This window comes from Sphaeramia orbicularis, chromosome 13 (assembly GCF_902148855.1).
Source record: "Sphaeramia orbicularis chromosome 13, fSphaOr1.1, whole genome shotgun sequence".
Lineage (NCBI taxonomy): Eukaryota > Metazoa > Chordata > Actinopteri > Kurtiformes > Apogonidae > Sphaeramia > Sphaeramia orbicularis.
In genome coordinates this window covers 37833234-37848544 of record NC_043969.1, presented here as the reverse complement: position 1 = coordinate 37848544, position 15311 = coordinate 37833234, and the positions used below count along the sequence as shown (strand labels likewise).

The following is a 15311-nucleotide window of genomic DNA, read 5'->3' as shown; positions in this document are numbered from 1 at the left end:
TAGAATTTAGCTGCTGCAGTAGTGTATTTGAGCAGAAATATTCATCTGAATGGGGAGGGTTCTTGAAATATAAGGGTCTTCAGTGTGAATTACTGGATCCAGTGCAGTTCATTTGTCACCTATTGAAAGTGATGTTTTCCAGCGACGGACTGTCCAACAGTAGAGGATTAACTCAAGTGCAGTACTTAAGTATAATTTACTTGTACTTTATTTGAGTATTTCCATTTCATGCAAATTTATAGTTTGACTCCTGTACAGTTTCTGATTTTTTTTTTTTTACTGCACTGCATTTATTGCAAGTAACTGAAGTGCAAATTATTTTACGTATTTAATCAATTTATAAACCTTTAACATTAACCATGAACACATTAACATAATACTAATAGTCATATTCTGAATAGGTTATACATTGTTCTTATTATGTAAGGCTTTAAATGCATTATGTAATTTTCCTAAAGTATTTTTATACTGGTTTGCCAGTTTTACTGAAAAGATTTGAGTATTTCTTTCATCATTGGCATCTAAAGTACACATTCATCGTGTGATCCAATAATGCCGCTCCTAATGTGTTATTGGAAATGGAAAAATTTTGTGCAACATGGATATGTACCTAATAAACCCAACATTTTCTCCTGCATCTTAATGTCTTGAAAAAAGCAATAATTACCCCGCCCCCCCAAAGAGGAGGCAAGGGGTACCGTTTTTGGTTTGGTTTGTCTGTTAACACTCTAGCAACAACACTATTGGTTGAATTCACACCAAATTGCGTTTATAGATTGTCAGTGACCCAGATTAGATGTCATTACAATTTGGGAAAAGTAGGTCAAAGTTTCAAATTTTTATGAATTTTTAAAATCTTGTTTTTTCCCCCCCCCATTTACTTATAATGGGCGAAAATTCAAAATTCTATAGCAGCAAAACTGTTGGTTGAATTCATACCAAATCTGGTTTATAGATTGCCAGTGACCCAGACTAAATGTGATTATATTTTGGGAAAAGTAGGTCAAAGTTCAAATTTTATATGAATCTTTGAAAAATTTTTCTTCTCCCATTTACTTATAATGGGCAACATTTCACATGTCTATAAAAACATCAATTTTGTTTCAATTTACTTCAAACATGGCACCTATGTAGAGACAGTTGATATGCTGACATCAGCACACGCATTGACATGATGATATCAGCTGGATCGATGCCAAAATAAGATACAATAGGTGCGAGTGGTGGAGTTTTTTTGTACCTGTCACCACTTGCACTTTTTTTTAATGAGAAACAAAAAGGAGACAGTTTTAACCAAAATGTTGTATTGATTTTAAGGCAACATTGTAACCTTAAATCTAGTCATTTATACACAATTCAACACATGGATATTCACAACAGTTTTGTGTTTTATAAAACCAATCGTATTTTTTATGAAAATCTTACATGAAACAGATAAAATTACAGTTTGTGTGTAGTCATCTATTGGCAGAAGAAATGACAAAAATGCCTTTTTGTAAGAAATTCGCAGTGAATTTGGCAGCTGTTTTCATATCAAGTAATCTAATCAGGTAAATCCAAAATATTTTTAGACTGAAGATGAAACTGATCCCATATCTGACCAGGACATCTCGGACTGACGTAGCACGCTCTAACCTTCACTTCGTCCTCGACAGTTCTGCGAATCAAGAGACCCATGTGACACGTCCATTAACCTCAATTAAACTTTTAACTGAGCTCAACTCGATTAATTCAAAGTGCTTCCTCCATCGTCTTGCGCGCCATCATCTCAGTCCATGATGTGAACCTGTAAACTCTCCCAACGCACCGCCTGAGCTGCCAGCACAAGCAGAGGGAAGGGGATAGGATCGCTGCTTCCCTTGGCTGGATTTCAGAGAGACCACACCTCCACGGGGACCGTTCAACCAAACTGTCTCATCATCATCATGCACATAAAACACAGTTTCCTCATCACTGGTGCTGAAAATGCACCAAAAATCATCTCAAACAATGTCCACATAGTCCAGCATGTTGGCGTGTGCTTCAGTTTATGGCTTTCTTCTGACCCCTGAGGATGATTTCCAGGACGTGGGTGAGATCCATCATCTTGGTGAGCATGTCCATGATGTCAGGATGCTCTCTGGCTCCGGTGATGAACTCCTCCAGGGTCAGTTCACCTGAGGAGGAGAGGAGGAGAGATCTGAGTCACCTTTTACACATTTGGAGGATTCTCACAAAAGAACATCACATATAAACTGTTACCACAGGTCATTCATCCCCACCACTGTCAGACCTCCACCAGTGTAACCTCATCTGTACTGTCTGACTTTTTGTAATTCCACTCTGTTGTATATGTGCACATAGTCTGCACATGTGTTTTGTACGGTGGCCCAGAGGTGCAACAGGCCAAAAAATTATCCACTAGACGAAAAAAATGATCTGCTACAAGAAAAAAAAGGACAACAGCCTAAAAAAATTCTCCACTAGATGAAAAAAAATTATCTACTACAAGAAAAAAAAGAGAACAGCCTAAAAAAATTATCCACTATAAGAAAAAAAAAGAGAACAGCCTAAAAAAATTATCCACTAGATGAAAAAAAATTATCTACTACAAGAAAAAAAAGAGAACAGCCTAAAAAAATTATCCACTATAAGAAAAAAAAAGAGAACAGCCTAAAAAAATTATCCACTAGACGAAAAAAAAAAAATCCCCTATAAGAAAGAAAAGAGACCAGCCAAAAAATTATCCACTAAAAGAAAAAAAAAGAGAACAGGCGAAAAAAATTATCTACTAGCCCAAAAAAATTATTCACTATAAGAAAAAAAAAAAGAACAGGTGAAAAAAAATGATCTGCTATGAGAAAAAAAAAAAGAGAGCAGCCCAAAAAAATATCCACTATAAGAAAAAAAAAACATCATCCACCTTTTCAATTACAGGGGCGCTGTTTTCCCGAAAGGTGCTTTGCTTTAAAATTAAGGCCACCACAAAAAATAAAAGGATAGGCTGAAAATTTTTAAGGCTTTGGGCTAATGTGGCTAATGCTAAGGAAGTACCCCACCGGAAGTGGAGGTCGTGCGCTAAAAAATAAAGTTATTTTAAAATATAGATATTTCCATTAATATAGTTTGCAAAGCAGTTAAATGATTAAATACGATTCCAGTGTCTGCTCAAGGTTAGGCATGGGCGTTAAATGGTTAAGGTTAGGGTTAGGGTATGGTTGGGGTTAGTTTTCAGTGGTAAATGCCCCTTGTGTGGACTGTGTGAAGGTTCGTTGCTAAGCTAATGCTAACGTGAAAAGTTGACGGCAACTTTGTGAACTACCAGTGCGATATTACTAGTGGATATTTTTTTTTAGGCTGTTCTCTTTTTTTTCTTACAGTGGATAATTTTTTTGGGCTGTTCTCTTTTTTTTCTTGTAGTAGATAATTTTTTTCCTTTGTAGATCCACTGTGAGGTGTAAGTTGTAATTCACATGTGTAAATGATAAAATGAGGCATAATATTGTTAAAATTGTCTCAAAGAAAACATTTTTGAGTTATCTTGTTTGTAAATTACGCTTATTTTTCTTATGACATTGCAGGCTATATATGGTTTAGGGCTGAACGATATGGACAAAATTTCATATCTCGATATTCATGCCAAATATCTCGGTATCGATACGATATGACTACGGGTTCGGTGAAAACCAAGGCAAGGCAAGTTTATTTGTATAGCACATTTCAGCAACAAGGCAATTCAAGGTGCTTCACACAGGACATTGAAATAAAAGAAACAAAAAGAAACACATTAAAACATTATAAAAGAAACATGTAAAAGGTGATTAAAAACAGCGAGTAATAAAACAACACATAAAATAAAATAAAATAAATAAAATAGAAAAAAATAAAAATAAAAACACACACATATATTAAAGTAAGAGTTGCAGTGCAGAGTTTCAAAGAGAATATAAAGTTTAAAAAGTCAAAAGCCTTTTAGTCAAAGGCAGCAGTGAACAGGTGAGTCTTTAACCTTGACTTAAAAGAACTCAGACTCTCAGCAGACCTGATATTTTCTGGTAGTTTGTTCCAGATATATGGAGCATAGAAACTGAACGCTGATTCTCCATGTTTAGTTCTGACTTTGGGAACACAGAGCAGACCTGCACCAGATGACCTGACCAAGCATTTTTCAGAAAAATACAATACATCATAATACAAAAGAATGTGGAAAGTGCAGTTTTATTTATAAGAACTCATTGCCAGTCATCAACATTAACATAAAGTACGAATAAATCAAATTTGTTGTGACTTCCAGAGCTGTACATGCAGGGCGAGCGTGGGGGAAATCTTTATCGTTTATATCGTTGCTTTTTCGATATTAATATCTTGAATGTTTATATTTAGATATCGATACCATAACAATATATCTTTCAGCCCTAATATGGTTGTTGCAGTTATTCACATTTTTTTATGTAATCGTACTTTTTTCAGATCAAGACAAAAAAATATGGATCATTACCCTACTCCCTGAAGGGGAGGCAAGGGGTATTGTTTTTGGTTCGGTTTCTTTGTTTATTAACACTCTAGCAGCAAAACTATTTGTTGAATTCATACCAAACTGGGTTTATAGAGTGCCAGTGACCCAGAATAGATGTGATTACATTGTGAGAAAAGTAAGTCAAAGTTTAAATTTACTATGAATTTTTTAAATCTTTTTTTTTTTCTTCCCCATTTATTGATAATGGGCGAAATTTCACATGTCTGTAGCAGCAAAACTATTGGTTGAATTCAAACCAAATTGACTTTATAGATTACCAGTGACCCCGAATGGATCTCATTACATTTTGAGAACAGTAGGTCAAGGTTAAAATTTTTAATGAATTTTTAAAATCTTCCCATTTACTTAGAATGGGCAAAATATGTGGGAGGGGCCGGGTTTTATTTTCATTTTATTTTATATTGTTGGTTTTCTTGCACTATCTTTACGCATGCACACGTTTTTGTCACTTTATTCTGTATCTGCTTTGATAATTGAATTTCCCTGTTGTGGGATCAACAAAGTCTAATCAAATCCAATACAAGTGGTGCCAGGCACAACAAACCACGCCCCTCGCATGGATTTCACCCATTATAAGTAAATGGGAAGATTTTTAAAAGCTCAAAAAAATTCAACTTTGACCTACCTTTCCCAAAATGTAATGACATCTATTCTGGATCACTGGCAATCTATAAACCCAGTTTGGTACGAATTCAACCAATAGTTTTGCTGCTAGTGTTAACAAACAAACAAACTAACTGAACCAAAAACAATCTAAAGGACTGTATACAACTGGCTATGGAAGGGGTGTCAAACACATGGTCGGGATGAATTTGCAAAGTGCAAAAATTACACCAAATATATTAACGATCGCAGCTGTCAAACTCATTTTAAACCTCCAAAATTTTAACAATATTATGTTTGTTAAAATATGTTTTGTGCCATTGTAAATCCAATCTGTAATGCACATATATAAATAATAAGTTGAAACATAATATTTTTTATATTTTTCTAAAGAAATTTCAGGTTGTTCAGGTTATTCACAATTTCTTTTCTTTTTTTTTTTTTTTTTTTTTTTGGTGGAAGGATAGTTTGATAATCGTTAGCCTCCTAGCATAATTGCCTATGTCATATTTTTGGTCAAATTGTAATTTCTGCACGACTTTATTCCTCTAACACTGCTAGTTCATTTTATGCATACAATATAATGTGGCCAAAAACATGATTTAGGCAGTTATGCTATGAGGCTAACTGAATGCAAACATTTCCTGATTTAATTTGACCTTTTTGCAATAAACAAAGAAAAAAATTGGAGTTGTCATTATTTACAGACTGTTTTGTTATTATTTTTCTGGTCTAATACACTTGAACTTACATTACTACTGAGTGTCACCCTGAACTAAAATGAATTCAACATGTGTATTACAGCATTTTCTTTAATATTTTAGTGCATTTTTTATGTTTTTTAGTGTATTTTAGCAGATTTTTTTCTGTGGTTTATGGTAACATTATTCCCCGATAAGAGACACTGTCATTATAAAAAACTGAATAAACATTAAAATCTAGGATTACCTTCTCCGTGAACATCGACCTTCTCGTATATAAGATTCACAATCTCCTCCGGTGGGACGTCGTAAATCCTGGTGATGTCTTGAATAGCCTGGAGGGTTTACACAGTTACAGTTAGATTTTTCAGTTTAATTAATTTAACAGCATGTGTAGTGGCTATTTATCCTCACAATAAAATATAAATTAAAGTAATTAAAACTAAACAGCCACCGAGGCACCAAAACTGGAGTTTTAAGCAGTGAAATAAGTCAGTTTTCCTAGCAAACATGAAATTTTGTGAGCTTTATTTAACCCACATGAAGAAAGACAGAAAGGGACGATGGTATCAAAACCAAAACATTAACAGCTGCACAAACTGAAAATCCAGAGTAAATTCAACCAAATAACTGATAATAATAGCTCCAACTGTGAGCATTTCTGTGTTCAACTTTACTTATGTTATGGTAAAGCAACATCTAAAACTAGAATATTTTTTTGAGTGATTTTCAATGTAATTGCTTATATGGACAAAAGTATTGGGACATGCTGAATTAAGATGTTTCTTTCCTGGGCTATAAAACGATAAAGACAGATATTGTATGTGTAAACTCCGTTAGAATTAATTTTTTTTTTGGTCTTTAGGGTTAATTTTGTGTACATTGTCTTCCAAATGCTTCCAAGTTTGTTTGTTTTTTAACTTAATTTTCCTCAACATATAATTTTGTTAAATGTTCTTTCTCTAAATTTCTGCAATATTTGCCATGTTCTGACCGTAAATAACCATTTTAAACTGCAAGTTAGCTGATTTCTTCAACTGTTACTTTAGAAGAAAAATGACCCTCTGGCCTTAAAAGATGCTGATTCATACATTGATATTTATTGTAATAATTATTGACAACTGATGTGACCTTTTTTTTTTTTTTTTTACCATTTATTTTCATCAAATCCATGGGAACGGGTAATCATACAAAGTATAGGTGTCACATGTCCTGATATTTTTATCCATATAGTTTAGAATTTTAAGTTTTACTGATTTAACATGACTGATGTGAATGAAAATTTAGTTTTTTTTCCCCACAATGTTCTTTAATTGCTGATAATAGTCACAGTCTGATTGATATTCTTAATCCGATAAACTGTGTGATTTGAGGTGTAATTTGAAGAAAGTAAAAGTACATAGAGAAGAAACAGGAAACAGTAATATGCATGTTTCTATTTTGTTGCACAGCAGGAACACAAACCGCTAACATCGACACATTTACTTTCGCTTCATTTGATTTGTTTGTTTATTTCAAGCACTTACAGAATACATGCAAATTCAAAATTCTTTAAAGAACTTTAACCCTTTCATGCACGAATTATTAGAACCATAATCAAGTTTTTTTTTTTTTTCCTGAATGTTTTTATTTCTCTTTAGGCATGAAAAAAAAACAATGCAATGGATTTTTTTTTTTTTCATGAAGTTACAAAAATGTCCACTCAGCTGGACACCATGGGTTTAATGTTAGAAGCAAAGAAATATGTATTTACTGATATACTGTGTGAAAACTATTTATTTTATTTATTATTATTTATTATAATAAGTTATTACTCACTTCACGGAGATAATATGCAAATAAAAAAAAACAAAAAACTTTTTGTTTAGAAAAACAAAAAACCCAAAACTGTTAATTACAGTCTAATAACAATTAACGTTTTTTTTTTTACACTCAAACATGTTACTGCAGATCAGGCTTATCTAGAACAGCATAGTTACAGTAATAGTATGAATTGCAGTGTATGAGATGATGCATAAACGTTCACTGTGTTGGCTGATATGGAACTAAAACAACTAAATCCATGAATATATAAGAGAACAGCTTTGAACAGATGTCCACTGTAATGACCACTATGCATGAAAGGGTTAAAGCAACTTTGTGAATATTTTAGTGTTTTAGCCTTAATTAGGTCATAAAATAAGTTAAAAAATACCACTTAAAAAGTGAAAAAGTGTCACATAATATAGTGTGAGGATAACTGCTTTAGTGGATGAATTGGGTTATGACAGAGCCATATTTAGACCACAGGTTAGATAAGAAGACTCTGGATTATGGACCACGTCTAGTTCACGGCCAGTTAAACCCACCACTAATCTCAACAAGAAACCAGTTCACTAAGCTAAGACTTATTAAGAGTTATGAAATGCAGATTTAAAGAAAATGAACCATACCTTGAATATAGTCTCCATTTCATCTTTGTCGATTTTTCCGTTTCCATCTTGATCAAAAAGCTTGAAGTACCATTTTAGTTTCTGGTTAATTTCTCCTTTGAGTAGTAAACTTATCGCTGCGATGTATTCGACAAAGTCTATGTATCCATCCTGCAAAAGAAACAGAATATGTTAGAAAAAGAACTAGCTTTAACTTAGATTGTTAAAATCAGTTATGTATATTTGATGCAATCATATGGGGCTTCTAGGTCTGAAGGAACAGATATTAGCGTCTCTTAAATTACATGAAATCTTCAAAATATCTCATTATTTTCTTAAAAGTGTTGCATTTTTCCCCCCAAAAAAGAAAAAAACACACATTAGGATTCTGCAGCCACCCCATTGTCATTTAACACAATGCATCAAAAGCATCAAACCCAAAATGAATCTCACATCAGACTCTGCGGTGACAATCCCCGTCACCGCTGAGTCCGATATGAGATTCATTGCAGATATGTTCTTACCCCATCCATGTCAAAGGTGAAGAAGACCTGGTCTACGTAGCTGCTGGCCTCCTCGGTCATTCCGGTCATATCGAGCATAGCCTTCAGCTCAAAGAGCGTGATGAGCCCTGAAGGAGACTCCCTCATGAACTTGGTGTACCAGTGGTGCATGTCCTCCTCCAGGATATCGTCCAGATTGGAGCCGTGCGCGCCCATTATTCCTCCACAACCGGTTGCGTTTTGCCCAGAATCCTGCAGAGAGCGGCGTCCTGCGAGGCTGATGGGACAAATGGCAGAGTCCGTGTCGAGCGGCGGGCAGCTGAGGTCTGACTGAACCCTCATGCAAGGACAGACTTAATCTTTAAGGCTTGGAACAGCCAAAAGCAGAGATAACCCCTTAATGGGATAAGTGAAGAAGTCTTCCAAGAACCTCAAGACATTACAGATTCTGTGGACATGCAGTCCGGTGACAATACCCAAGAAAGTGGGATGTTCACGGTAAATGCCTCCTGATTGACCCACATTGATCGCAGATGTATTTATTCAAGGAAACTGCTCTTATAGCCTGTGACCCAAACAAGGTTATTATCGTTAATGAAAACTAACGAAATGATGAAAACTAGAATTGAAAAAACATTTTTGTTAACTGAAATAAATAAAAACTATAATTAAAAGAAAAAACGATAAGTAGCCATATATATATATGTGTGTGTGTGTGTGTGTGTGTGTGTGTGTAAATATATATATCCATATTAACCCTTTCATGCATGAATTATGAGAACCTTAGTTGAGGTTTTTTTTGAGTGTTTTTATTCCTCCTTTGGCATGAAAAAAAAACAATGAGATTGAGGTTGTTTTTTTTTTTTTTTCATAGATTTACAAAAATGTCCACTCAGCTACACCATGAATTTTATTCTTGAAGCAAAGAAACATGTATTTAAAACCCAATATCATAAAGTAATATGAAAACAGTGAAATGAAATCATGTTTAATGCAGCTAATCTGATGTTTTCTTGCATTTTTAACATACTCTAATACTAGTTATTACTCACTTCATGGAGATAATATGCAAAAAATAACAATTAACAATTGGTTTCCACTCAAGAACCAATCAAGAACAGCAAAGTTACAGTAATGGTATGAATTGCAGTTTATGAGATGATGCATAAGTGTCCACTGTGTTGGCTGATATGGAACTAAAACAACAAAACTCATAAATATACAAGAGAACAGCTGGAGAATAACTGTCCACTGTAGTGACCACTATGCATGAAAGGGTTAATTTGAGTCTGTTTGTATGACTGTACTGACATGAACATACTGTTGTGGATAATTCAGTTACTGCATTATGTATTGCTGCGGTTCAATGCTAAAATTAGGGAAATAGTATAGGCTGATTGTTGTATTAAGTTAATGATAAAGGTGTAAAAGCACTGAGGGGTAGGATTAAATAAGTTTATACTTCTTCCTACTCCTTTTCGACCATGCAATATTCAGACTTGTATGTGCTTGAAGATAGGTTCTGTCCATTTAAATGTTACTTTGTTTATGTCTTAATTTGCTTTGTCTTATTTTTCTTTACATGTTCGAAATAAAATAAATAAATAATAAATAATTAAAGTTAATTCATATAAACTCAAAACTGACAGTAACTGATACAAACACATCATTACAAATATTCAATTATTTAACTCATTGTTGTATTGTGACTGCCTCCGCCGCTACCACCACTACAATAATACTAGCAAATTAGGCTACTGGTATTATTATGTATTTTTGTATTATGACAACAATTATTATTTTCCCCCTCACTCCCCCCTCTCTCTTTCTCATTTTCATTCACCCCCCCCTTCCCCTTTTCCCCATCGCCCCTAACCAGTTGTCGTTGTTGTTTGTCAATACTCTGTCGTTGTTGTTTTTGGTTTGTTTGTTTATTTGTTTGATTTCCCCATTTGTGTTGTTGTTGTTCTTCTGTCCACATTGTCTTGTTAACTATCACTGATAAAAAAAAAAGAAAAAAAAAGAAGAAAAAACGATAACTGAAACTGTATTGAGTGCTTATAAAACTAACTAAAATTTATGAAAATTATGGATAAAATCCTTCGTTTTTGTCTTTGTCAATGTCGGATTGACAATCGATTTATTTCACTGAAGCAATTTTAGCTAGCGGCACCATACGACACTTCACGGTCTGTCCCTTGTCGTTTAGTCGGTTTCTCGTTCCCACTCTACCTGGAAACACGGACACTAAAGTTGGGAGAAAGCAGCAGAGTCCTGTATGGGATTTATGTGACTAAAAGATACGAAAAAACTAAAACTAAACTAAAACTAAGCATTTAGAAAAAAATGAAAACTAATAAAAACTAGCAACCCTGCTCCAAAAACTAATTAAAACTAACTATATTAGAGAAAAAAAAGTCAAAATTAAATAAAACTAAACTATAATGAAAAATCCAAAACTATTATAACCTTGGACCTAAAGAATAAACTGATATAAGATGTTAAATAACCTGTGAAGCACTAAAACTATCAGTACATTGAAATAATCCAGGTAAAATGCAGTTTTTCTAATCTAATCTTAAATTATTTTCATTTTTAACCCTTAAACACCTAAATATCCACCAGCTACTGAAAGCATCCACTGATATAAAATGTTTAATAACTTCAAAGTTACTAAACAGTTTCAAAATTCTGAACCATTAATCCTACCAATACTTCTAAATAATTCAGGTAAAATGCAGTTTTCAGCTTTTTGTTTCCATATTCAGAGGCTTCTTGGTGAACGTGAAAACATTCTACAACATCAATTCACATTAAAACCCATGTAGTTTCATAAATGACAGTAGCTGTAGATGATTGTTTTTAGGTCCGATTAATGGTATATTTGGCTGAAAAACCTCCCTTTTTCTTTAGTTTTCTCTGTTATGATGCAATAACCTTCAAATGTACTCTGAACTTTTATGAAGACATATTATCAGTGAATTAAATACAGGAAAAACACCTGGTTTTCATTTTTTGAAATGCAGAGGACAGAATAACAAATGATGACAAAAGTTAAATATAGAGAAAAATTAATTCGCGAAGTCTTAAAGGATTAAAATTCCCTTTAATGAAAGTATTTTCATATTCTCATGCTATTTTTTGTCGGTTTATTTACATAGCCTAATTTACTGAGAGATTTGCCTTAAAGGGTTTTACAGTCTGTACCATACATATCAACTTTGACCTTTGACCCCTGGTGTCAGCGTGGAAAAACATCTCAATACAACGATGATTCCACATCCAGAATAAACAGACTGAGGAATAGGTGCTGTACAGATATTTGAACAACTAATAAATACAGAGGATTTATAAAGATGACGCAGAATAGAAGTTTCACAGCAGAACTTCATACACACACATACAGTCGCAGAAAAAATTATTAGACCATCAAAGTCATCAAAAACAATGGTTATGTAATCAAGTACGAACTCCTGTGTGTATCATGTGACTAAAACAGACAGAAAACATGGAATGCCTAAAAGCACTGTTTTTGTCAGTACAATGCCATAGATATTTATGTAAGAACTGAAGTGATTTTGGTTATTATCAAGAAAACATGGAAAATGGATAGATATCAACCATTCACCCATATCACCCAAAAAAGACCCAGTGTGACTTTTGTGGCAGTTTCCAAAGTAGATTCAACCTTTCTTAAGTGATTTATCACCATTTATTATAATATTATCTTCTGTATTTTGCATTTTTTTCCAGTGTGAATCAGGTATTTTCTGATATTTAAATTACTGATCATGTAAAAGTTCATAAAAGCTCAGAGTAAATTTCATTCATTTTCATTTTATTCGTTCATTCCAATCTAAATGATTGGAAAGGAGCAGGATGAAGAAAACTTTTAATACCTGCCCCTTTCTTGAAACATTTGCTCACATTAGATATGTTGCCATTACAGTTATTACAGTAAACAGTTTACCTGATAGTCAATGCAAATAAAATATATCCAACATCCATAAGCTGAATTATATCATTACATGCTTTTATAAAGCTTCTCTATTCTTTCCCTATGCAACCTCTTAAACTGAAAAATATTTGTACGGCTCTTCTCTTCCACTGCCAAAGAATTCCACATCCTGACACCCACAACAGAAATACACATTTTCTTCACATTAGTCCGTACCCTTTGCTGTTTAAAATTAAACCTCCTTCTATGTTCTTCATCCTGTGATACTAAAACAAATAATCTCTGCAAATTTGCAGCAAAAGTCCGTTTCTTGCTCTAAACACAATCAGCAATGTCCTTAATTCAACCAACTCTTTAAACTTAAACAATCCTGATTTAATAAACCACTCATTTGTATGTTCCCTGAAATTAACATTATACATGATTCTTATCGCTGTTTTCTGTAATAAAAACAATGGTTCTGTGTTACTCATATATGTGTTGCCCCATACTTCAATACAATAACTCAAATACGGCAGAATAAGGGAACAATATAAAATTCTCATTGCTTTATAATCCAACACATATTTTGCTTTACTCAATACAGAAATATTTTTAGACACCTTTTTTTTAACATAAGCAAAATGTGACTTCCATGTTAGCTTGTCATCCACTATTACACCCACAAAACGAATTTCGAACGAAACGAATTTCTGAAACCTTCTCGATTGTAACCCCATTAATAGACAATGAAACATGTCAACATGAAATTCAAAGGCTATTAAGTCAGAGGCACAGGAAACTGAAGAAAAAGCGACTTTTTCAACAAATATATCAATAACTGAATGTAAACAAGTGTGTCCATCAAATGTCATTGATCCAACTCCATGGGTTTTACTGGTGAACCAATGTTGTAGAAGATGACGGTGTTTCTATGGTAACTACAGAGCATCTGAACGTCCAAATGGGTCATATCTGATCACCATGAAAAGATGATAAACTGTATTTTACACCAATTATTTACATGTATTGATAGGATTAGTAGATCAACAGGTATTAAACAGTTCACTGTAAGCCCGGAGAAGTAGAGTTTACTCAAAAAATTTGAGGCAAGTGATTGTACTTAAATGATTTGAGTAATGATCGACTGATCAGTTGGTTTAAGTAGCTGCAACTTTAATGCTCAAAGTATTGAACTTAAACTATTAAGTAGAAAACACTAAAAAACAAGTTATTTGTACTTTAAATCTGTTGTAAAATCAACCCCACTATCCAACCATTCAACTCAGCATTTTAGGTTACACTGACTAATTTTCTCAATGGCAGCCAGATTAATTTTTTATTGATTAAACAACTTTTTTTCTAAGTTAATCAAACTCAAAATCCTGTTCCTGACCAAAATAGTTACAAAATTATTCAACTTCATATATTGAAGCATATATGGAAGTTAAGTCAATGTCATTTTTTAATATAGAAAGTGCTTTTAATTTGGTAAGACATTAAAATTTCTAATGTACAATAATAGTCTTAGATGAACAGTAAAGCCATTGTTCTTCCTCTGGCTCTGACTCATGGTGCAACTCTACAAAAACACAAAAACAAACACAAAAAGGCCAATAAACACTGCCATACACACATTAAATCCAAATTAACACTAACACCACAACCCCACTGAACCCCTGCACAGAAAAAGAACACATTTTCAACAACATGCCCAATACCCACAATGCAATGCGAAAATAAAAAGGTGTGGTCATGACTAAAACTTAGTGATTTAATTCCATTCAACTTAAACTTTTTCGTACTTTCAACTATATGTACAAATTAGTAGAATATACTTAACATTTTATAGTAACATCATAAAACTTAAATTATTTAAGTGCATTATAATTAAAGCATTTTAGTAAACACAAATTCCGGGCTTACAGTGTTTAGATCTGTAGATGATTTTGGTCGACAGTGGATGTTTGGGTCTATATGAGTTAAATTAAACTGTTATGAGCTATTTTTGTTGTTATCATTATGTTTGTCCAAACAAATGTACCTGTAGTTGTACCAGGCATTAAAATGAACAAGAAATTGAAGAAAACAAGGGTGATCTAATGAGTTTTTTCCACGGCTGTAAATAATCTAACTGCCCAGAGACAGACTTGGCTGCCCTCTCACAAACATTATGACACTGGAATTCCTCTTAGACTTAACTAAGGGAATTCCTCCCTGGGCCGTCTTATCCTCAGACTATTCCTGTGCCAAACCATAAACACTGAGCCTCTTACCATATTACATATATATTACCTGAAAGTTATTATTATCTTCCATGATAAATATAGCCAGGCATGTTATACATATGTTACATAAAAAGCAAGAATAACTCAATGTTTATTAATAAAGTTATTAAATATAACATGGGTGACCTTTTATAAGTAGGTGATGGCAGAAATGTCACCTACTGCACACTCATTTATTTATTTATTGTTATTATTGTAATATTATTGATGTCATTTAGTCACTAACTTTTAAAAAATATTTTTATCTTTATTTTTCTGTTGTATCCTAGCACTTTCAAGCATTCCGTGTTCGAATGTATTATTATTTTTATTCCGTTGTTTTATTTGGTATTTGTTTGTTGTTTTTATTTTT

At 33.3% G+C, this 15311-nt stretch overlaps 1 protein-coding gene across 1 annotated transcript; it reads right to left on the bottom strand.

Moving 5' to 3' along the window:
* Window positions 1-1284: 1284 nt before the first annotated feature.
* Window positions 1285-9101, bottom strand: guca1c (guanylate cyclase activator 1C). Its single transcript, XM_030151912.1, has 4 exons — window positions 8756-9101; window positions 8253-8402; window positions 6068-6155; window positions 1285-2156 (listed from the first exon to the last, which is right to left on the bottom strand). The coding sequence occupies exons 1-4, from the start codon at window positions 9074-9076 to the stop codon at window positions 2023-2025; spliced, it is 693 nt and encodes a 230-aa protein (XP_030007772.1). The 5' UTR covers window positions 9077-9101; the 3' UTR covers window positions 1285-2022.
* Window positions 9102-15311: the final 6210 nt, after the last annotated feature.

What these genes read in the sequence shown, in the direction of transcription:
- guca1c (XM_030151912.1), bottom strand. Translation starts at nt 9,076, where the DNA reads ATGAGGGTTCAGTCAGACCTCAGCTGCCCGCCGCTCGACACGGACTCT. An exon ending in TCACCTTTGACATGGATGGG is followed by an intron (nt 8,403 to 8,755) that starts GTAAGAACATAT and finishes TTTCTTTTGCAG; the next exon opens with GATGGATACATAGACTTTGT. An exon ending in GGTCGATGTTCACGGAGAAG is followed by an intron (nt 2,157 to 6,067) that starts GTAATCCTAGAT and finishes TCTCCTCCTCAG; the next exon opens with GTGAACTGACCCTGGAGGAG.